The sequence below is a fragment of the Bacidia gigantensis genome, assembly GCF_019456465.1.
Source record: "Bacidia gigantensis strain McMullin 20006 chromosome Unknown contig_180, whole genome shotgun sequence".
Lineage (NCBI taxonomy): Eukaryota > Fungi > Ascomycota > Lecanoromycetes > Lecanorales > Ramalinaceae > Bacidia > Bacidia gigantensis.
The window spans coordinates 1,377,656-1,399,275 of NW_025408596.1; the positions used below are offsets into that span (position 1 = coordinate 1,377,656).

At 50.9% G+C, this 21,620-nt stretch overlaps 10 protein-coding genes across 10 annotated transcripts; 6 read left to right on the plus strand and 4 right to left on the minus strand.

Moving 5' to 3' along the window:
• Positions 1 to 2,471: 2,471 nt before the first annotated feature.
• KY384_003332 (uncharacterized protein) lies at positions 2,472 to 3,749 on the plus strand (the record flags this gene model as incomplete). Its single annotated transcript, XM_044811850.1, has 3 exons — positions 2,472 to 2,555; positions 2,611 to 2,787; positions 2,844 to 3,749. 3 exons carry the CDS (start codon positions 2,472 to 2,474, stop codon positions 3,747 to 3,749), a joined length of 1,167 nt encoding a protein of 388 aa, XP_044670983.1.
• Positions 3,750 to 4,128: 379 nt separating this feature from the next.
• Positions 4,129 to 6,077, plus strand: KY384_003333 (uncharacterized protein; the record flags this gene model as incomplete). The annotated part of the gene is made up of 4 exons (XM_044811851.1): positions 4,129 to 4,409; positions 4,461 to 4,714; positions 4,773 to 5,558; positions 5,650 to 6,077. 4 exons carry the CDS (start codon positions 4,129 to 4,131, stop codon positions 6,075 to 6,077), a joined length of 1,749 nt encoding a protein of 582 aa, XP_044670984.1.
• Positions 6,078 to 6,940: 863 nt separating this feature from the next.
• On the plus strand, positions 6,941 to 7,350 carry KY384_003334 (uncharacterized protein; the record flags this gene model as incomplete). The annotated part of the gene is made up of 2 exons (XM_044811852.1): positions 6,941 to 7,259; positions 7,328 to 7,350. The coding sequence occupies 2 exons, from the start codon at positions 6,941 to 6,943 to the stop codon at positions 7,348 to 7,350; spliced, it is 342 nt and encodes a 113-aa protein (XP_044670985.1).
• Positions 7,351 to 7,540: 190 nt separating this feature from the next.
• Positions 7,541 to 8,134, plus strand: KY384_003335 (uncharacterized protein; the record flags this gene model as incomplete). Its single annotated transcript, XM_044811853.1, has 1 exon — positions 7,541 to 8,134. One exon carries the CDS (start codon positions 7,541 to 7,543, stop codon positions 8,132 to 8,134), a length of 594 nt encoding a protein of 197 aa, XP_044670986.1.
• A 322-nt stretch (positions 8,135 to 8,456) lies between these two features.
• On the minus strand, positions 8,457 to 9,074 carry KY384_003336 (uncharacterized protein; the record flags this gene model as incomplete). The annotated part of the gene is made up of 1 exon (XM_044811854.1): positions 8,457 to 9,074. The coding sequence occupies one exon, from the start codon at positions 9,072 to 9,074 to the stop codon at positions 8,457 to 8,459; it is 618 nt and encodes a 205-aa protein (XP_044670987.1).
• A 327-nt stretch (positions 9,075 to 9,401) lies between these two features.
• On the plus strand, positions 9,402 to 11,512 carry KY384_003337 (uncharacterized protein; the record flags this gene model as incomplete). Its single annotated transcript, XM_044811855.1, has 2 exons — positions 9,402 to 9,599; positions 9,653 to 11,512. 2 exons carry the CDS (start codon positions 9,402 to 9,404, stop codon positions 11,510 to 11,512), a joined length of 2,058 nt encoding a protein of 685 aa, XP_044670988.1.
• A 424-nt stretch (positions 11,513 to 11,936) lies between these two features.
• On the minus strand, positions 11,937 to 14,474 carry KY384_003338 (uncharacterized protein; the record flags this gene model as incomplete). Its single annotated transcript, XM_044811856.1, has 3 exons — positions 11,937 to 12,956; positions 13,008 to 14,396; positions 14,457 to 14,474. 3 exons carry the CDS (start codon positions 14,472 to 14,474, stop codon positions 11,937 to 11,939), a joined length of 2,427 nt encoding a protein of 808 aa, XP_044670989.1.
• Positions 14,475 to 14,893: 419 nt separating this feature from the next.
• On the minus strand, positions 14,894 to 15,664 carry KY384_003339 (uncharacterized protein; the record flags this gene model as incomplete). The annotated part of the gene is made up of 1 exon (XM_044811857.1): positions 14,894 to 15,664. The coding sequence occupies one exon, from the start codon at positions 15,662 to 15,664 to the stop codon at positions 14,894 to 14,896; it is 771 nt and encodes a 256-aa protein (XP_044670990.1).
• A 1,444-nt stretch (positions 15,665 to 17,108) lies between these two features.
• KY384_003340 (uncharacterized protein) lies at positions 17,109 to 17,879 on the plus strand (the record flags this gene model as incomplete). Its single annotated transcript, XM_044811858.1, has 1 exon — positions 17,109 to 17,879. One exon carries the CDS (start codon positions 17,109 to 17,111, stop codon positions 17,877 to 17,879), a length of 771 nt encoding a protein of 256 aa, XP_044670991.1.
• Positions 17,880 to 19,246: 1,367 nt separating this feature from the next.
• On the minus strand, positions 19,247 to 21,378 carry KY384_003341 (uncharacterized protein; the record flags this gene model as incomplete). Its single annotated transcript, XM_044811859.1, has 1 exon — positions 19,247 to 21,378. A coding segment is annotated over one exon (2,132 nt), but the record flags the coding sequence as incomplete, so codon positions are not given.
• Between the last annotated feature and the right edge of the window lie 242 nt (positions 21,379 to 21,620).

Here is a 21,620-nt window from a genome sequence, read left to right on the forward strand (position 1 = left end):
GAGCTTGGAACGATATGGTTTGGGCGGCGTTCATCCCGTCCAGCTCGTTGACAGACTTTCCGAAGATCGATACCAAGTCATCCACAAACTTGGACTCGGCGGTTACTCTACAGTTTGGCTCTGCAGAGATCTTCAGAGGGAACAAAAGGTTTCGGTCAAGATAGCAAAGTCGGAATTGCCCAATTCGAAGCAACCTAAGAGCTCCGAATGAAAAGTTTACTATGCTCTACGAAATGGTTACTTGGCATATCTAAGAAAGAGGTTCGTGAGGATGCTTTATGATGACTTTGTGCTTGAGGGTCCGAATGGGCGTCACCAGTGTTTTGTGTTCCACGTCACTCTCAACACTGTCCGAGTAGCACAAGGCGCTAACACTGATGAAAATAATCGGTTCCCTCCTCAGGTAGCGCGGAGCATCGCCATGCAATCACTGTTGGCTCCATCGTATATTCACTCTTGTGGCATTGTCCAGGAGGTATGTTTTGCTCCTCACGTATGAAGGGAAAACCGCTGACTCTCCCGCGCAAGATCTATGTACCGAAAACATCCTTATCGAGGCGCCAAAAGACAAGATCTGGACATTTGCAGCACACAATGAGCAACCCGAGAGACTGGAAGTGTGGCGATACGACGGGGCGCCAATCGGGAAGCACGTCCCGAAATTCCAGATCGAGGTGCTGTCTACTTACATTCCTAGTAATACGGTCGCATCCAACCGTTAAGTTGTGGTTGGCGATTTTGGTGAGGCCTTCATTGTGGGAGACTCAGACAAAGATTTCGAAAAGAAGGAGCTCCATACTCCGTACCTTGTTCGAGCTCCGGAAAACATCTTTGACTATCCTGTCACTAATTCTGTGGATGTCTGGTCAATGGGGATGACGATCTTTGACATCCTAGGACGCGAGAAGCTTTTGACTTAGTATTGGGGTCGTCTGGATGAAGATACGATCGTTATCAAAGCAAGTAGCACTCTAGATTCTTTACCAGACAACATGTGGCAAACCTAGCCCAATCGCTCCAAATTCTTTACAGAAGATGGCTCATGGTAGCAAGGCCACAACGGAACTGAGACAGGCGTCCAGAGCCTTTAGCACAGCGTCTCCGTAAATACGTTAACGATGAGTCCAATTCGAGAGTCAATGGTTACAGCGATGCGGAAATGCAGAGTTTGGAAAAGTTGCTACGCTCAATGCTGCAGTATGAGCCAAACCAACGAATCACGGTGAATCAGGCTCTGAAATCGACGTGGGCTTATGTCTATCGCATTCCCGCCCTTCTAGAAGCTCCGCCCGACATAAAGCTTTCTAAGCAGGGATCACGATAATATTTGGCTGCCAAACGGTTAGATCAAGTCGTCTTTCGAACATGTGACGCTTGGCTGAGGAAGTGGAACATGGTTACATGAGGTTCTTTCAAATGGAAGTAGGGCCTGCGCATGAAGTAGATTGAGTCGCTTAATGTCTCAAATGCGACTCGAAGCTGGAAGGAGTAGACTACGATAAGTCCTAGTCTAGACATTCTTTCGAGGGTGAGCTCATGGCTGTCCGCCTGTGCCCGTGCAAGCGACTGTACTATCCTATGTATTTTAGCTGACGACAATCAATCTGCTGATGTTGTCCACTAGGATTTTGATTTGGGTTGCTATCCACCCGGCGAATGGAAAAGCCTACAGTTCAACGGCCGGCTCTTCAACATGATTGAAAGAGGGAGGAGTTGTATGGCACAAAACTCACGAATACTTCTAAATAGACCTTGGACAGATCTTGCGAGCCTAAGGAAATACACTTTCACTTGAGATTGGTTGGTGCAAATGAAGTTGGAGGCCTTCGCCATTTCATTGAATCCTTCTCCCATCTCCGTATCAGAGATTATGACTATTGGGGTCTGATGCGTTCAAGTAGCCCTGCTACGCCTTGTATTACGGTCTCCATTGAGTCGAAGGACCTTGTGGAAGAAAATGAAACCTGACATTCATTGATTCCTCTGCTTTCAAGCCTGGACCTGACTCCCCACAGGTTTCCATTTCGCCATAGAATAACGTAGACCAATCATAGTGAAAAGCGACGTGACGAAGGCTGCTGAATCTCAAACAGAATCATTCCATTGCCGACAGCAGTAGATATCTGAACATATAGCAGGACGATGCTTCAATGAGAAAGAACCGAGTCGTCGTGGATGACCCAAATTTCTTTCAGGGGCTTCTAATGCCCTAAATGCTTGGCAGAGTTTAGGGCTCCGCCGGCCCAATTAGGTTCCCGAATGCGGGCCCCGTTCCGGCGGGGAGCAGCAAAAAATTCCCGATGCTCTGCTGTCAGAGCCCCACTTTCCAACTTCACTCACTCTAACGCTCATTTCAAAAACACACCGCCCATTATTTTTACTCAAAAATCCCTTCGTGCTTTCGAGTTGCTGGTTATCAATAGCCTACGTAAAGCTGACCTTTACCACTCACAATCCCTCTCATATTCACAATGGCCCCGAAAGCAGTCCACTTTGGCGGAGGCAACATTGGCCGTGGCTTTGTGGCCGAGAAGCTTTGCTTGTCGGGCTATGAAGTGAGTGCAGCCGAGGCTCAGCTTCTCATATCAGACCGCTGATCACCTGCTACAGGTCGTGTTCCTGGATGTCGTAGACAAGCTCATCGAGCAGCTTCAAAACACACCAACCTTCACCGTGACAACGATAGGCACAGAAGGCGAGAAAGCAGAGACGATCAAGAACTACCGGGCTCTCAACACCAAGACTCATGAGAAAGAAGCAATCGATGAGATCGCTACAGCAGATCTTGTAAGGAAAAGCCTTGACATAGCGCCCCGTAGCATTCAATAGCTGATGGGTACTAGGTCACCTGCGCCGTTGGCCCGAATATCCTAAAATTCATTGCTCCGGTCATTGGCAAGGCCATAGACAAGCGCACAGATAAGACGCCACTGGCTGTCATCGCCTGTGAGAACATGCTTGGTGCAACAGACACCCTCGCAGGCTTCATCAAGGACAGCAAGAATACTCCACAAGATCGCCTATCGTCTATCAGTGATCGGGCTCGATTTGCAAACTCAGCCATCGACCGCATAGTGCCAGGCCAGGACCCGAATGCGGGCTTGAACGTTAGAATTGAGAGCTTCTACGAATGGGTGGTAGACCAGTCCCCATTTGCTCCTCATAGCCCACCTAAGGTGGACGCAATCCATTACGTTGATGACCTGGTTCCGTACATTGAGCGGAAGCTATTCACCGTCAACACGGGTCACGCTACTGCAGCCTATTACGGGAAGGCGTTGGGCAAGAAAACCATTGCTGAAGCGCTTGACGACAAGAAGATCAATGATGCGGTGCGCGATGTCCTAAGTGAGACAAGCCATTTGATTGTCTCCAAGCACTCCATCCCTACGCAAGAACAGAAAGATTACGTAGAGAAGATTGTGAAACGGATCTCAAATCCTCTGCTGGAGGACTATGTCGAGCGCGTTGGTCGTGCGCCGCTGAGGAAGCTCGGGCGACAGGAACGCTTCATTGGGCCTGCCCAGCCCTTAGCAGAGCAGGGAGCTAAGATTAGTGGTCTTCTGGGCGCAATCGAGCAGACTTTCGCCTTCGTGGATGTGGAAGGCGACGACGAGAGTTTCGAGCTTGGCAAGAAGCTCAAGAGTCAAGATGCTGCGACGGTGGTCAAAGAGGTCACTGGGCTCAGCTCATCCGACAAGCTCTATGGCGACGTTGTGAAGATTGTGGAGAAGGTGCAGAAAAAGTGAATGATGCATTGAGCGCATGTGACGAAAACAAAAAGCATAAGGCATTCCTGTCCTACAAGCGGTGAGAGAGCAGCTTCGATATCGCCGTCCTAGGCATAAATGAAGTGTCCCCTTTGATCCGAGCTACACGGGTTTGCCTGTTGCACTTGACACCTTCCAGACCGCGTGTCATATGTTATTCACGGGAGTATCAGTTCAACACTGTTCAACCTGACTTGCCCCACCTCACCGCCGATTGGTGATGCCGGATCGCTCCTGCTCCTGCTCATCTCCCAGCCACTTTCCCCTCTCCTTGTGAACACATTGTCCTGCGCATTCAGTTCCTGTCTCTCGCGAACACCAGCTTTTCTGCAATGCAAATAGTCAACAAGCAGAAGGCATGGATGATCTCAAATGCATCAGTCGATTTATCGATGGCCTAGCTAATGATGAACGGAGCCAAACCAACCTCTACTTTGCTCCAGACGGTTGGAAGGAGGCCAATCGTCGCTTCGATTACCAGCTTTATGAGTCTTTCATCATCGCTATGGTCAGGCGCATCAGTTGCAACAACAGCAACGAGAGAGAGATCGAGCTTCTCGGCCAATTGATCACCTCCGAAAGCGATCCCAAATTCATGGAGCGAGCCTTACCTCACTTTCCCAGTTTTGATGAACCATAGTATGTTAAATGCGCACCACTCATCGAATCCCAATGCTAACATGATCGCAGCCCATTTCAGCAGGATCGCCCTCAGATGGCAAAGCTTTTCATGTGGCTTCGCCCTAAAGTGTTCGATCGCCGGACACGGCTCAACGAAGTACAATTCCCTGGAGGCTTGCCAGACAAATCAACAATTTGCCTTGCCCCGGAACTTGTGAGAACAATGATGAAGAACATGTTTGGGATCAATGACGAAAAGCGTCTTTCAAAGGACCAAAACGCTCTGTTTGCTTCGACCTTACAGCTTGGCTTTCCCAATCAAGGTAGAGATTTGTCCTGCTCCAACCTAAGAGATGGCGAGTACTGAGACTTGTACCTTAGCTCTAGAGTATACTTCGAGATGCCTTGAAAGAGGAGGTCTATCGCCGATGTATGACATCTGGGGCTTCCCAACAGGGTTACGTCTCCCAGAGCACCCGACGGTCCCACCGCCTCGAGTCCGGTTCGCAAATGAGTCATTGGCTATCCAAGGTAGTACTGCAAGATTTGCATCGGACGCTAGTTTTGCACACGTGAGAGCCACAGCTGTGGATGAGAATGCTTCCAGACCCGCGGACCAAGAGGCTCCGCTCAGATCGACAAAAATGCAACGAAGGCTACCAAAACGCACGAGCTCGTTCAAAAAGCTCACCCGTCCATTCGCAATAGAGGAAGACGAGGATCCGCCTCAGTCTTTGCTGATCGAGTGTCCTTTGAATGACGATGACGACGATACATCGGTTCCCACAATCATTAAGACTTCATCGACGCGACCGCATCCAAATATATACCCGCTTATTATGCCCAAACCGTCAGCCTCTGAAGGAGAAGAGTCCAAAAGTCAAACAGAGCATGTCGACCGAGCCAAAGCACCAGCAAACTCGAGTAAGTATTCCCTGATGATCATTTTCAGAAGCCTGACAGGTCGAGTGGAACTCAGTGACGAGTTATACAGTGCCATTATCAATGCAAAAGTCAACAAAACCCTCGCGGATGACGCCGCAGACGAGACAACGAGAAAGGCCGCAGAAGAGCTTGGCGACTTCAGAAAACTTCGCAGAGGCTTCAAGAAGAAACGTGAAAGATCAAGCGACGAAACCTCCAAGCGTTCGAGCGGGGAACCAAGGCGTAGCAAATCCTCACAAGGATCAAGCGATGTCACGTCCAAGCACTCGTGCCGGGAATCAAGTCGCAGCAACTCACCACATCCAAAATCGAGTGCCGAAAACACATCAGCATCCACAGACAAAGCCTCAAGAAAATCAGGGAATGGAGGAGAGTCAAGCAAAGACTCCATCGCCTGCAAGCCGCGGAAAGCATGGCGAGTCTAGTGATGAAACGAGGCAGCCCAGCTCACCGCAGACAGAGATTTACAACCCCACCGACCCTGTGGAGATGCCCCCAACCCGTCGTGAGACGACCAAATTCGATTTCCTTGAAAATATTCCTAGAAGAAAGAAACCGAATTACACCACAATGCATTCGGAAAATGCTGCATATCATATGGGTCGCCAGGACCCTGGACCCGGGGATGCTCCTCAAGGCCGCTGTCAGGTTGGCTTCCAACCAAGAAGAGATGCCTTGATTGGATTTGCCGAGGACGTGTATAGACGTCAAGAGTGGGAGGATGCAGGTGGTATTCTTTAATAGCATGACATGCGGTAATACTTAATCGATGAGAGTCAATGGAATTGCCTGCCCCTTTTTCGGATATTTTGCGCTAGTGGCCTTCGATCAGCCCTGAGTTTAGGCTATTTCCGGCCCCCTACCCTCGCGATCACCTCAATTGACCTCGGCTCTGAGCTTCCATCTATTCTCAACCTCAGCATGACAATGTGAAACTCCAATTGAGGCCCCTCAACGGCCTAATACTTCTACAAATCATCAACAAAGACCATCTCCACTCCAACGAAGACTATCGCTCCATCTGAACAACCATGCCTCCTCTTCCACCACCAAAGTTCCACCCCCCCTCCCCCCACAACATCCTTCACCCTCCTCGCCTTCCCCACCCCCCAAGTCCTCCTCATCACCCTCAACCGCCCCAAACAACTCAACTGCATCCCCCGCTCTGGCCACACTGAACTCCATGATATCTACACCTGGTTCGATGCTGAACCCGCCCTGCGCGTCGCGATCGTCACGGGGGCAGGGAGGGCTTTTTGCGCGGGGATGGATTTGAAGGAAGCTCTGGCCATTGCCTCTTCTCGTCCGAGATCTGGTGAAAATGGGGTCGGAGGGGTGGGGGCAGGGAAAGGTGGAGGGGAACGGGGAAGGGACGGTCTGCCAAAGAGCGGGTTTGGAGGCCTTAGTAGGCGCAGGGGGAAAAAGCCCGTGATAGCGGCGGTGAATGGATTGGCGTTTGGAGGCGGGTGCGAGATGGTGGTAAATGCGGATATTGTGCTTGCAAGTAAGGAGGCGAGATTCGCGTTTCCGGAGGTCAAGAGGGGGTGGTTGCTATTGCGGGGGCGTTGGGGAGGTTGCCGAGAGTTGTGGGACGGGTCAGGGCGATGGAGATGGTGTTGACTGGAAGGGAGGTGGGTGCGGAGGAGGCGAGGGAGTGGGGATTGGTTAATGCAGTCGCTGATGGGGGAAAGGGGGAGGGGGTTGTGGATATGGCGATTGAATGGGCGAAGGAGATTGCGGGGAATAGTCCTGATAGTGTGGTTGTTAGTAAGGAGGGTGTGCAGAGCGCATGGGATGGAGGGGGCGTGGAGGAGGCGACTGAGAGTTTGGAGAGGGGGATCTATGAGGACCTGGTTGGGGGAGAAAATTATGGGGAGGGCTTGAGGGCCTTTAGTGAGAAGAGGCGACCGAGGTGGGGGAATAGTAAGTTGTAGATACGATGGGATGATACGATTGCGACGAGGAACGAAGTGTTCGCAAAGAGTAGCCAGAATGGTTCGATCCATATGATTGAGGCGTCTTGCGAATCGCAAGATACTCCAAAGAAATAACTCGTGCGGGTTGAAACATCTAACAAGCGTCCGACTTCCTAATCCAACCTTTGACACTCAACCATGTGAGACTACAGTGCTACTCTTCTATTATACATGAGTCCACGCAATGCCTTTCTCCCAGCTTCCCACAAGATCCCCACCACACGCACAATGGCCCCCTCCACCAACTCCGAAGCTCTCACCAGGGCCCGCGCCGTCCTCCACGCATTCCAACGCCTCCCAAACTACGTAGGCTGGGGTCTCGACATCGCCAAACTCCTCTCCGTTTCCTCAGCCACAGTATCCCCCGGCCCTCCTACCATGACTTTCACCCTCCCCATCACACACTCTCTCTGCCAATCGCTAGGGCAGCTCCATGGCGGCGCTACGGCTACGATCTTCGACATTTGCATGTCCATCGCCCTGTGCTTGATTCAGGGACCCGGGTTCTGGGAGAATAATTGGGGGGTTAGTAGGACGCTCAACGTGACGTATCTTGGGGCTGTGAAGCAAGGGTGCACGGTGCAGGTGGAGTGTGAGATTGTGGGGTATGGGAGACGGATGGCGCATTTGAGGGCTGTGATGAGAGCCGTTGAGGAGGAGAAGGAAGGGCAAGGGAAAGCAGAGGGGCATGAGGGTGGGGGAAAGTTGGGAAAGATTCTGGCAGCGTGTGAGCATGGGAAGGTGGCGATGGATCCGAAGAGCGTGGAGGTCTCGGACAAGGTGTATAGGGAGAAGACGAAAGGCATGAAGAGTAAGCTGTGAAAAGGGCGGGTTTGTGAGCTTTAAGGGGTTACTGGGAGATCATTGTTTGTCGGTCAATGCGTGGGAGAATGGATGATGGGACGTGTGATGGATACATTGAGTACAGTGTACGGTGCCTGCGGAATGCATCCAGATATAGCATTGCTTAGCTGAGAGCGTTCGGAACCCCAGAGTCAGGTACTCGGAGGCAATTTGTAAGTAGTATGACTAGGAGTCATTATTCATCGAAGCTAGATAAATTGATTGATTGCAGAATCCTCTTCATGTACATGGTACCCCCAACGCCATCGCAAAGCCAAGATGAAAAATACTTGCAAGAGGATCATGTAGCATCATTGCGCTCTTTCTCCTCCATCTTCCTCCGCGCAGCAAGGATCATATCCTCCCTTCGCTTCTGAAACATCGATTGTCGCTCTTTCTTGTCTTGGCTCCAAGTCTGTTGTTTCGAAGAAGCAGAGTCACCTACCGGTGATGGCGCTGTGGATACTTTGTCCGAGAGGTTGTAACGTTTTATGAGATCCATGTATTCAGGCTTAGTCTGCGAGGACGATCCTGAGCTTGAAGAGCTTGCGTTTGGAATGACGGGCTGGAAGCTTTGAGGCGGCTGAGGTGACAGAGAAGTCAGTAAATATATAACGTGCTCCAAATCTAGCGTTCCTACCGTATCCAGTGCGCCGACTGACAGTATCCTCTCCGTTGTCGCTGCCACGGTCCCTCCATTTCTTTGTAGGTCCCACATTATATCCCGCCTCGACACTTGTGGAAACATAGTTGCTATTCGTTCCACATCATTAGGATCCGCTTGTCTTGAGCGCTGAGAGCGGGAGCCGGTAGAGGAGTTTGGGCTTGAGGGAAAGAAGAAATATCGGACTGCGAAAAAGCTGACGGCTGTGAGGAGAACTATGGATGGGAGTGATATGGTTTGTTGGCTGTCTGCCATTTCGAGCGTGTGAATAGATATGCGATCCCTTTGGTATGATCGTGCTATGGTGAGGAGTAGGTAGTAGACTTCGAGAACGTTTGTCGCATGAAGATAAATGGAACGTCAGCGAGATCCGGAATCTGGATAGCCAATTATAGAATACGGTAGCTTTGAGCTTAGCGCCAGGGCTCAAGACATCGCGTTTGTGGATGTGCGCGTCTATTTACAACCTCTCAAGGGAATTCATTCAAGGGACAAATCACATGAACACGAGTAATTCTGTGGCTTGTAGATCGAATAGGATGCAGCTGAATTCATGACATTCCAAAAGTTCAACGACTTCCGATGCCGAGCGAAAGCATCAGATCACTCATAACAAACCTTCGGTTGCTTGATCTCGACAACCAAGATGACTGGTCGATCGTGTCTCCGCAAGCATTGATGAGCAAGGATGCCGGCCCGAACCAGAAAGCGCGTATCCAGGCCGCTGAGTGGTGCTTGTATCATCTGTTCAAAATTTGGGATCCTGAGGAAACATCTAATGTACAGTCCTCCGTACGGTGGGATCTAGATACGCGATTGACCGTATAGTGTAGAAACTTCAGCCATTCTTTCCTTCTCTCGAGCCACTTCAATCTGCCAATCTTCGCGCTGCACTGTTTCGGTGTCTTAATAAACTCAAGCTAGAGGGAGCTTTACCAAAGGAGACCATCTTGCGGAAATCATCCTTTGATGATTGCAAGGGTGAAAAGTTCATCGAGCTGCTTTTCGCGTTTTCGACTTTGGTTCTCCGCAAAGTCGTCTCCGAACGGGCTGAAGGGAGAGACAGCATTGTACGCGACGTATGTTGCAATCAGAGCCTGTCTTCATCGGACCACCGATCATTCTTGCCACTCGCTACAGCACATCGTTCGGCTCTCAATCGGATCTTGCTCAGGAAGGCTGAGCTCAAGGAAAGGTACTGCCATTTTGGTAAGGTCTTGGATGTAAAGGACCGTGAGCTAGATCGCAGATTTGAAAACATTGTCACGACTCAGAGCTTCCTGGATGAGAACATTGCCGGTGAAGCTACTGTTGCAAGGGTAGCAAAGCAATTTGAGCAGCAGTGGCAAGGAAATCAGGGTTATATTGATGCGCTTACGACCGACGAAAAGTCATTTGCAAAGGATTCGCTGCTTGATGAGACATTTGAGACCCTTTGGCCAGGCATTCATGATGGCGCGTTGACCCCAGATCTAAGCGTTGATTCATCGGGTCTGCTTGAGAACTTGGCGAAGCGAGTCTGGGCACAGAATGAGCGTGTTCAGAAATGGCAGACCCTGAAGGCCGGCATGCAGACGAATGCGAAGCCAACTTCCCCTCTCCGACCGCAAGATTCGTCTCCCTCAAGGACTCGCACTACGATTGGGGACCGGCGGAGAGGGAAGGATCTTGTATTCAGCCCAAGGAAAAGCCCTCGAAAGAGTGAATTTCCTCTGGCATTTGCGCCTAGCTCGCCTCAAGCAACTATGTCACCGGTACAAAGCCTTGAGTACTCGCCGCTACAGGCCCATAGCATCTCTGATGCAGGCGCTCATACATTCGGCACCCCGAAAGATTTTTTAAAGCGGCGTGACTCTCGTATTGATTCCATCTTCAATGGTCCAAATGAAACTAGTCACAATGACTTAAGCTTTTCTGAGCTCAATCAAGATGACAGAACAAAGTTGGGCATTCCTCGTTCGTCTCCCAGCAATTCATTTGGCAGCCCTCGAAATCAAGAACCCAGTCCAAGTGAGATCCAAAAGCCATTTGCTGCGAAAGAAGCAGCACTGCAAAGCCCACCGTCGAGCCTGCTGGAAGTCCAACAACCCAATATTGACCGCAGATTTGGCACGGATCGGATCGAAGAGGAAGATGAGACAGCCAATTTAATTGACCCACAACCCTTCAATGCCGCCCCGACACCCGTGAAACCTGCCCTTTCGCTCCTGGAGAGGACCCGACAGTCCATGGCCTTCGCCACGCCATCTACTCGCCTCGCCGCAAACGATTCACCTCCAACCATGGCACCCCCACCTCGCCCTACGATCCCACAAATAGAAGAAAACAGCTCCTTAGCTCCTCGAGCGAATCTCGTAGAACGGACCCGCCAATCGATTTCTCTTCTCCCACCCAAAATCAAGCCTCAGCGGAGATCTCTCAACAACCGCCGCGATTCCAAAACGTATCCCGTCAATCAGTTTGAGACTCCACACAAGGCCTTGTCAAGGGAGTTGACACCTCCCCAGGAGATCTTCAGTCCTGGTGCCGGGTACGATAGTGTGTTTAAGAGCCGGCCGAAGATAGGGCATAGTCCTAGTGCCACCCCCGAACCAACTTCTGGAGAGGATGGAATGATAGACGCTGCGTCGTTGCGTGGAGGGGATGGGTTGCAGACTTCGCCGCTTGCTAGACTGACCTCGCAGGTTCGGTGATTGGGGCTGGCTTTTCGGTTTCGGAATTCATGTCTCGTGGAATGACTTCGACTGTGTATCGTTAATGAAGATATGAATATCAATGCAAGGAACGGTCATGAAGTCTTGTTGCAACGGTGGGAGGCATTCAAGGGTTCTCTCATTTCTCCATCAGCTTCAATTGGGCGCTTTACACACCACACAACCCTTCAAGCAACCGATTACCAGCACAGAATACTCGCTGATAAACTATCGTCGTATCATAGACATCTCAATTCTGGCAAAAGCCAATACTTTGCTCTTTTTTTGGCTAAAGCAGCAGCTTCCTACCTTTTTTGTGCCTTAAGCAGCAGCTTCAATCTCCTGCCCAGCCCCATCTACATCCTGATTCGCCTCTTCCTCGCCCGCATCAATCAAGCCCCCCTCTCGCCTGCCTGCTCCAAGTTCAAGTGCTCCTCCCAATTAAGGAATAAATCGTCTCCCCCTCTGCTGGGGGCACGCCCAACATCCGACTCACCTTTCCCCTGCCACTTCTGTCTAGGCCCGTCTTCCATTGTAGGACGATATCCCTACATCTGCTCGGTTTGTACGTCTGCGCGAAGAGCACAGCCTCACCCGTCCGGTTTGTGCGGAGGAGTAGATCGAGACAAGCGTCCACGTCGCCTAGATGCCACAGGCATGAGAAGGCGACATTGTACGCACCGGAGTCGTTAGCCTGACTCGCTAGCTTCCTCAGCCCTTCGGCATTGTTTGTAGATGTGTGAAGCAGCAGCAGGGAACCCATGTCCTTAGCGTTGACAAAGCATTCCTCGGCAAGTGCGAGATTCCATGCTGCCAGAGCGGCGTCGCCCACGGTCTTCCAGCGATGTTCTACGTCTGCTTCGCGAGCGATGTCGAGGGCGACAGGGAGATTGTTGAGGGATAAAGCGAGGTCAAAGCGCTGTTCTGGGTCTGTAGCCACTTCGAGCGCCATCTCCTTGTACCCCTGGCCTTCGAGGAAACGAGCGATTTTGTTCTTCTGGTCGTCAGCGATGGTGGAGAGGACTTCTGCCGCTGTCTCCATGTCGCCACGAAGGACGAGGGTTTGGTACTCGACGACACTGAGGGAAAGGGAGTAGGATGTTACACCAACGTCTTTGTCGGCTACGTAGGCTTTTCCATGCGAAGGAAGGTAGCCAAGGAGATACATGGGTTTGTCGAAATGGGAGACGGTGTATGTCTGGTCGCCGACGAGGTAATTGAGGCGGTTTGTGCTGTTGGTGTAAATGAAGCAGTCACCTACCCATTGCCCTGTGCGAACGGATTCGTTGATGTCGGTGACGACTTCGAAGGCGGACTCGACACCGTCTTCGTCTGCGAGACCGGCAGAGACACCGGATTCGTAGTTCTCGCGAGAGAAGCGCAGGACGTAGAAGGTCTCTTCGCAAGCGAGCGTTACGAGCTCACCGCTGCCGGACCAGTATACCTAGGAGTGTTCAGACGACTAGTGAAGTGATACAGGAGGCAATGTGCTCACGTTCTTTGGGTCGACTTCTATTCTCCTCACCAAAGCCCCTGAATCCCAATCGAATAAACCAATGCCCCCTTGGCCCTTTACGCCCAAGAGGTGGCCACCGCTAAGACCCTCCGCTTGAAAACCTACGTCCAGGCCGCTACTCTTCTCTTTGAAATTGCTAAAGATCTTGACGCTCATTGCAGATTCTCGTATCGCATAATCATTCGTCTTAGTATTCACCCCCCACGCAAAATCCTGAGCAGGACCAAACGCCTTGTTACGCCATGCTAGAGCGGTGTAGAGAATATACTCACCATCTCCGCAAACAGATACAAATCGGCCATTTGGAGAATGAGTAAGAGTTTGTGGATAAACCTCACAATTCCCAAGCTCTTTTGAGGCTAAGCTGAGTGGTGTGCCATCCTTCGTCCCAATACTGCTTTCAGATTTAATGATGGCGGAAACGATTTCGTTTTGTCGCGCCCATATCATCTTGCCTGAGCTGTCCATCGAAACAGCAGGCTCTTCTCTGCCCATTTTCACTACAACTGCACCGTCATCGAATCCGACTGCGATGCCCTGCTGACCGCGTTGATAGCTTACACACCATGCGCGCTCTAAACCATAAGACAGCGATTGTTCTAATCGATATGTGTTCGCGTGCCAGATCTTGACGGTCCCGTCTTCAGAACCAGATATTATGACCGGTAACTCAGGGTGATAGCAGGCGAAGGAAACATTACTTGTATGGCCTTCTAACGTAGCGATGAGCGACTTCGTGGTATAGTCCCAGATCTTGACGGTCTGGTCGTCCGATGTTGTAAGCAGATAGGGTTTGTCCGCTTGAGGATAGTAATCGACGTGATTCACCCCCTTCGTCTCGTGCGCTTCCATAGTGTAATTAGCATGCCCAGACCCAAAGCTCCATATTTTGACGGTTCTATCTAGACATGCCGAAGCAAAGGTGTTCGTATCTTTCGGATTTATGGCCATACTCATCACATAATGGCTGTGACCCTCGTATACCTGGACGCACTTCCATCCCTTATCCCAATCCCACAATTTGATGGTCATGTCATCGGAGGCGGTAAGAACAAATGGCTGATTAGGGTGAACGACAATAGCACGGATGTAGTCAGGGTGAGCTTCAAAGGCTGTTATTTTTTCAGAGGTATTGTAATTGTAGACCCGTACTTGGAAATCGTCTGACCCGCATACGATCCAGTTCTTGCGAGCGATGAAGCGCCCTGCTCGTACAGGAACATCTGTGAGCTCGAACGTCTTGACGATTGCTTGGGTTTCGTACGACCATATGTAAACGTGGCCGCTGTAGAGGGTTGTTAGGATCCATGGCTCAGTAGGGTGGAAATCGATGCCTTTCACCCGCTCTGAGCGGGCAAAAAGCTGTCGCTGTAGAGAACATTCAGTTGGATCCGAAACCACTGTATGGCTCTAGCAATAGCAGCTTACCTTCACATCGAGCCGCATTTTGAGAGGTTGAGCTGTTTGGTGTGCCTCGCAAGCAATGTCTGGCGGGAAGAGCTAACGCGGAAGTCTTCCGGACCTGGCCACCCCTCAGAAGTGACCCTAGTACTGGATTTGGCGTATTTCGATTATCTTCTGACCAACTAAGCCTCGCATAATTATTGAATTGGGACGCACAGAGAAATGAGGTCGGACAGATGAGCTACTGCTTCGATATACACCTTCGATACAGGACCCTATCCTATGCCGTATGCCCTCCAACGGAAGCGGCGCCTTGGAAGCTTCCAAGCTTCCCTGAAAGTGCCCTTTCGACGGCAGTTCCTTCAACCGTATAACCTTCTCTCCTGAGGTTCGCTCATCTGACATCTATCTCTGCCCTCCAAGACCGAGCTTCGAGCCGACAAGGATTCCTGCAATCTATATCACTGCATTGCACAAGCTCTGGCCTCCTTGACTGCCTCGCTTTCCACATATACTTCCTCTTTTGGTCTATATCCTCTCCTCCGGCATTCCATCTCAACATCCACATATACCACCCTACCGCCCAAAGTCTCCCACTCTTCATCTAATTGGTACCGGTGACCGTTCTCAGAGTATTTGTATTCTGCGGGCATCCACCCATATTCCACTCTTCTCCCAGGCGGCAGTCGTGCAAGAAAATAACGGGCATTCAATCTTGCTTGCCGCTCGGCATCAGCATATTGCTCCTGAGTACAAAACCCCCTCGGTGGCGAAGGAGAGCGTATCTGTGGGATCCGACGCGACGCCTTGAATCTTTCTCGTCGCTTGTGTCTGAAGGGGTCCCATTTCTTCCTTGGAGTTACAGTCTGGCTGAAAGCTGTGGAGATACCACCCTCAGATCGTTGATCCTGATCAATGTACTCGTCTTCAATCATCTCTTGGAGGCTTTGCTTTCCGATGCGTCCTAGGGTCGACCTTAGGAAATTTGGGGAGGCGGTGTTAACGGTAGAGTCTATCTCATATTCGTTTTTTCGAGAAGCAGATTTCTTCCCACAGACTTTCCTTTCCTTATACGATGAAGACTTTGGTGTTGGAGTCGAAGGACACTCCAAGACTTCTGTTTGCGGCGACATTGGCACTCCTTCCTGCATTGCTGTCTCTTGCGACGCAGCTATGGCCTTCTGCAAGTCCGCTTCCCATTGCATGTCTACTGCCTTTCGATGTTGCGACATTCTCAATCTTGAACTTGTGGTGTGTTGTTGATCGATTTGGGGCGTGGCGAATTTAAGACACCTGGCCCGCTAGGAGCTCAAAGTATCAATCCCTGACATACTTTCTGTGGCTTCATTCGTGGCAGATGGCGTTTCTTAAGAGTGGGTGATCAAGAGAAGGTACAGTTTCTCTTTCGCTGAATTTCCTAATGGTTGTCCCTGAAGCTTACGGTATATGAGTGTTGATATGACACGTCCCGAATTGGGTTAGTCTGGCCATCGCAAACAACGAAAGCACGACGTGAACCACATGGAAAGCAGGCCCAATAGCCCAACAACCGCTCGAAATTTGGGCAAAAAGAGTTTCTGGGAGGGTCAAGGCCTAAAGGTATATCACCCGTCTTCACCTGCACTTTGACGACTCAAACCAGGAAGAGTGAATCTGGGCAAAAGTGAATCGAACCTTCCACGGACTTCTCAAGGAAAGTTCGTGAATGGTCCTGGTATTTGGAGTGCCTGGGCTAAGCCAGTCCCACTCGACCACAGTCCCGACCCAAAGGCCCACTGTAAGCGTTGACTCAAGATTGTGTGATTGCTGCGTCGTCGTGTGAACGAGTTCAAATTGAAGTCTGCGATGCCATTTTTGCTTCAATCTACAGGATCTTAGGCGCTTGAGCATTATCGACATATCAAGCTGTATATACTTTCAAAATGATCTGTCCCGCCCAACCTTTGCAACTTCCATCTGCAGCGTCCCTTTGCCTCCCTTTCATCTTCATAAGTAGGGTTTCCGGCGATGAAGCTCTTTGATCTCGCAAAATTATCTTCATTGTGTCTTCTCGAATCGCCTGGAATCATTCCTATCTTCTTGCTTTTGAGGGGGCGGGAGGTTTGTTCTTATCTTTGTGCGCCGTGAACGCTCTAACATAGTTTCAGTTTTATGAATCACTTTAGAGTGCGTTAACACTAAAGCAATTCTAGATCTGATGTATGTAGCGCATTCTTCTACACTCTGCCTAATTGACAGAGAGCAATGGAGACTCCATCGCAGCGACAAGAGGTTCATCTCCGCATGTGCGGGAATCACAGACCATCGAGACCCGACGGCTTGAAGCTAACTTGAAGAGCAAGCGGCTCGGTGAAGCGCACTGAACTGCCACGCAGAGGGCAGTGAATATCGCGTCGTGTCACTGCTCGAATCAAATGGCCATGCTCATGGTTGGAAGCATTCGTCCCAACGGAATCTCGCTTGTCACCTCGAAACGGACGTTTCAGTACACACTAAGCTCCGTTGTGGGTTGCTTGCGACATCCGACCGAGCCGTGGTTCACATGCATGACATATAAAGCATCTTGAAAGACTCTTACGGGCAGACTCATAGTAGCTCAAGGCAGTGTTGCCTTGATGTTATCCACAATCAATCAAGCTAGGCTCTCCAATCTCTAGTCTGCCGCTTTCATTGACCATGTCGCTACTCTCATTGCTCCTCGTCCTCGCCTATCAAACTACATCCACGCTTGCTCATCCAGCACCCCAATCCCAACCCCAACAAGATGCAGGTACGAGCGCTTCGCTCGTCGCTCGAGGCATCCCCTCCCAAGGCGTCGTCTGCGAAACAAATAATGAGCCCGCGCACATCCTCTCTATTGAAACAATCGCCTCAAGAATAGAATTGGGTATTGCCGGCTACGAGGAATCCCTACTAGGAATCCCCAGCCAAGGCGGTGGCTCTCCCGCCCATTTCCATCCCTCCGCGCAGCTCGGATCCGACGCAAACGAAGACATCTACACAGTCATCCCGGCAGCCGGCTGCGACCTCTCCCAAGATCTCCTATTTTTGCCCATCGCGTACCCTGGCGCCAACGCGGCTAACAACACAGTCCCGGAACCTACGGCGCCGATGGGGAAACTCTCAACTGACATTGTCGTGTTTGTGGTTCCGCAGGCAAATGGGACCAAGACTGAGAGGGGAGGATGGACGACGGATTACTGTGCTGTGCTTACCAATTCGGATGTTGGTGATGAGGGGAAGCTGTTGTGGGTTGATGGGAAGATAAACTTGGATGCGAGCGGGTATCATCAGTGTAATGATAATAACCAGCCGGATGGGCAGGTGCAGGTACCGAGTACGGGGAGTGGGGTAGGCACAGGTACAAGTACAGGCGGAACAGGATTGCCCGGTGCGGACACAGGAGAAGGTACGGTCGTTGGCGCAGGCAGGGGCGGGAATCCGTGAGTTCACTCGTAAGGTGCAACGAGCGTTCCTCTCAGGTTCTTGAACCGGTGTTAGAGTGAAATGTATTTTCGAGTATGGATAGTCGCATTCTAAGCGCTCCCCCTATCAGCCTCCTGCCTGTAATTTTTGCAGAAAAGAACAGCTGAATATCAGGTTGAAAAGACGAAAGCAGAAATTCTACCAAGACCGACCCATAGAGGCCAAGGAAAATCTAGCGAGTGGTAATAATGGGCGGTAACGAGATCCGCTTTAATCTCTTTCGTGCGTTGACGCCCCATCACCCTGCCCTCCCCTGGAAGAGACTGTCACCGATAATCCACTGGTCCATCTTTGACACAATCTGGCCTCCTCAACAAGATCCTGCGCGTCAAGATGTATTTGACGGACCGACTCACTTCGCGAGCCAAGGGATGGATTTCCTCCTATTTCATCGAGGGTCTCAAGATGATTTTCCACAGATTCGCATTTGCCACGTATCATCTCAAGGCAATTTTCCATTTCTGAGCTTCCCAACTGCGGAGAGCCGTCGGTTGCAGCAGAATCTCTGATTACTCTGAGTTGATCGGCAATTGCGCGAAAATCGTTCAGAGCCTCGGTCAGTAGGTGCTTGGTTTCATGCCAGATGTGGCTGATGACACGTCGCTCGGCATCTGATGGGCGACGATGACCCTCCAGATGTAAAGCACTAACAGACGTGACCTTGATATTTAGTGAATTCTGCTAGGACTAATCATTTATTGCCCTTACAAGCTCCTCAGCAGCCTCATCCGCTTCTGCACACCCATTAACAAGGTAAGGTTCCGAATCGGGCTCCATGGATTCAGTGTGAGGTGGCTATAGGCAGTCTTCAGGGTTCAGGCCTGATAAACCGGGGCGATAGAACTTACGATGTCTTGACTTGAGTCCATGCTTGTCGCTAAGTGCTCGAAAGAGTAGCTGTGGAAAGATTACATTCATGAGAGTGCCGGGCAGAGTACGGTCGAAACGGAATGCGATGTTTAATCGATTGTAACCTAGGAAGGAGCATCCAGCAAATAGGGTGAGTGACGTAAGGCTCGAGCAAAAGGAACTTCATGTCGAGAAAGGATCCCGTGCCCATCAGGAAAGGAGTCGTTGTCGGGTTCTGTGCTGTCGAATTAAGATCTCTGGCTTGGCATATCCAAGCAGGGATGCCGTATACGAAAGACAGATGGTCAGAGATCAAATCTTGCACCATTTTCCCATCCCGGTAGCGACCCCATTGGCCTTTCCATCACTCTCGATCCACGCCCCAATCTCCTCCAGGCCTCCAATATCAACAACCCACTTTCCCTCCGCTAGTCCTGCTCCACCTAGCCCCTTCCCACCTGACACGAGGACCACCGCCATCAACTCCACAAGTCGTTCCCACTCCCCTTCCGCAACCTCCTTGCCCCATATTCTGCCCCCCCTACGCCAACATGTCCAGCGACTGATGCGCTCGCTCTGCTTCTCGTAGCGAGCGACATGTACTCTGCGTACACAGTCTCGAAGTTGACGCCACTTGGGCCAGAGGCGGCGGTGCGGGCCATGTTCGATATCGCAGTGTTGGTCGTGGGATTCGGAGCGAGGATGATCTCGAGACGTGCAGCTGCAATGAGTAAGGATAATGCGAGGGTTGAGAGAGATGGAAGGACTGATGCGAGGTGAGAATCTGGTGGTTGAAGGGATTTGAGTGAGAAAGACGAAGCTGTTGGAACCGGTGATTGGGGATTCAGAGACAGGATCGGGAGGAGGGCGGAGATAAAAAAGGACGAGGGTTGACGGGTTGTAGAGTATATAGATTCAATGTGATGATCTAATTCGGGGTAGGAAAGGAGCAGTGGGATGTAGGTATTCCATGCTTCGACGATGGGACCGAGCGATGGACTTGGATGCGCGAATCTAGAGGCGGACTTCGTTGGGCTTCGAGAACGATACATGAGGGCCTCCCGACAGATGACCTTGAACGCCGTTAGTGTTCGCGGCGGGGTAAGTTGAACCATCCGTTGGCCAAATCGGGACTTCACCCTTTTTTCTAACATGTCCACGGCATCTGTGCGCGTCGTCAGGCCGATCACGGCGAGAGGAGTTGTAGAAGATTGAGCAAGGTCAAACAGATTGTAGAGAAGTGTCTGGCGAGGGTGAGAGGCAAAAAGATGGAACTCGTCGAGAACAAACACGACCGACTTGGCAATTGAGCGATTTCGCGGGGAAGGCTCCTCCGCTGATGGAGCTTCCTCGTGGGATAGAAGTGCCAATAGGCTTGTCAAGATGTCAGCGTAATTCGTACGTCCACTAGCGAGTTCGTCATCAACGTTCATGTCCCGACCTAGTTGCCGCCATATTTCTCTGAGGGCGATCTTGTCGTCTGTATGTATGAAAGCATTGAGGCGAACGACGTGGAAGTCGTCTTTATTATTTCGTTGAAGATCAGATACTGCCATCTCGACAAGTCTTGTCTTGCCAGTTCCTCGAGGTCCAGTAATGAGCATGGAATTTCCTTCCCCTGCTAGAACTGTTTGAGACAGTAGTTTGTGGATCTTATCATACTCGGGCCCTTTGTTTGGGGCCTCCTCTAATACCAGTCTGGAAAGAATATTGCTTTGAATGATACCAAGGCAATCAGGATACATAGTGAACAATTCTTCCAATTCTTCGGCTTTCTCACCAAGAACACTCGCGTCCCCGCCCAACGAATCGTGAGGCGCTAAATCTTGAGTTTGACCAGCTCGTTGCTGTTGTGGGACAGGTGACGTTGCATTCGTTCGCGAGCCGTCGGGTGTGCTTTCTTTCGCGATAACGGCAGTCCGCAGCTCCTTCTCTTTCTGCTTTCCCATCTCCACTTCCCTTCCTCTACTCTTTCCCTCTTTTTCGTTTCGTTTTGCTTGTCTTAGTCCTTCATTACTGATTTCTGGCTTCTGCTTTCGACCGCTTTGATGTTTATCCTTGGTTTTCCTAGTCTTGGGCAACTGATTTCCTCCCCGCAAATCTGAAGGTCCAGAGCTCCTCTTTTCTCTCAACGACTTACGACCAGCTGCTCCACTCTCCGCCTCTGCAGCCTCGGCTGCTGCTCGTCTTATTGCCTCGAACTGGTCTTGGTTGTTTGTGGGTAACGCTTCCCCTTCTTGCACCTCCACCCAACCGCGCCAGTTGGGCTTTCGCTTTCCTCGAACAGGGGTTTGGGGATCTGGTGCTGGTGCAGATCCGCCCGAGGGTTGGTGTTGAGTAGAAAATCGTGAGAAATATTCTCCCTTCGCGCTACTTCCTTTGTCGCCATGAGATTTTGTATCCCTCGTCCTCATTGCCATACGCTTTGTTGTGGGGTGTTCCTCTTCATCCGCAGCGCCAGATGTGTGATTACTTTGCGAGTCGGAAGTAGAGACAATCTGTGTATCTTCTGATGAATCTCGTGTGGTCTCTTGTGAGTCTGGGAGTGGCGACGGTCCCACTCCTCCCGGTACGGCAGCAGCACTGCTACTCTCATGTGGATTGAGTGTGCCTTTTTTGTCCAGGCTCTTAGTGCAGCTAGGTTCGGAAATTCTTTGACGCTTCGAAGGCCTTCTTGGAAGATTTGTCATTGTACACTACTCTTGAAGTTATGCCAAGGCAACTGGGAGTGAATTGGGCTTTGACGGCATTAAGAGTTCAAGATGAGGAGGGAACGCGTGTGATGCGCTAGCACGTGATGTGGCTTGTCTGATTGGCTGTCTAGCTCTCCCCCACTCCTGAACAAATTCTATA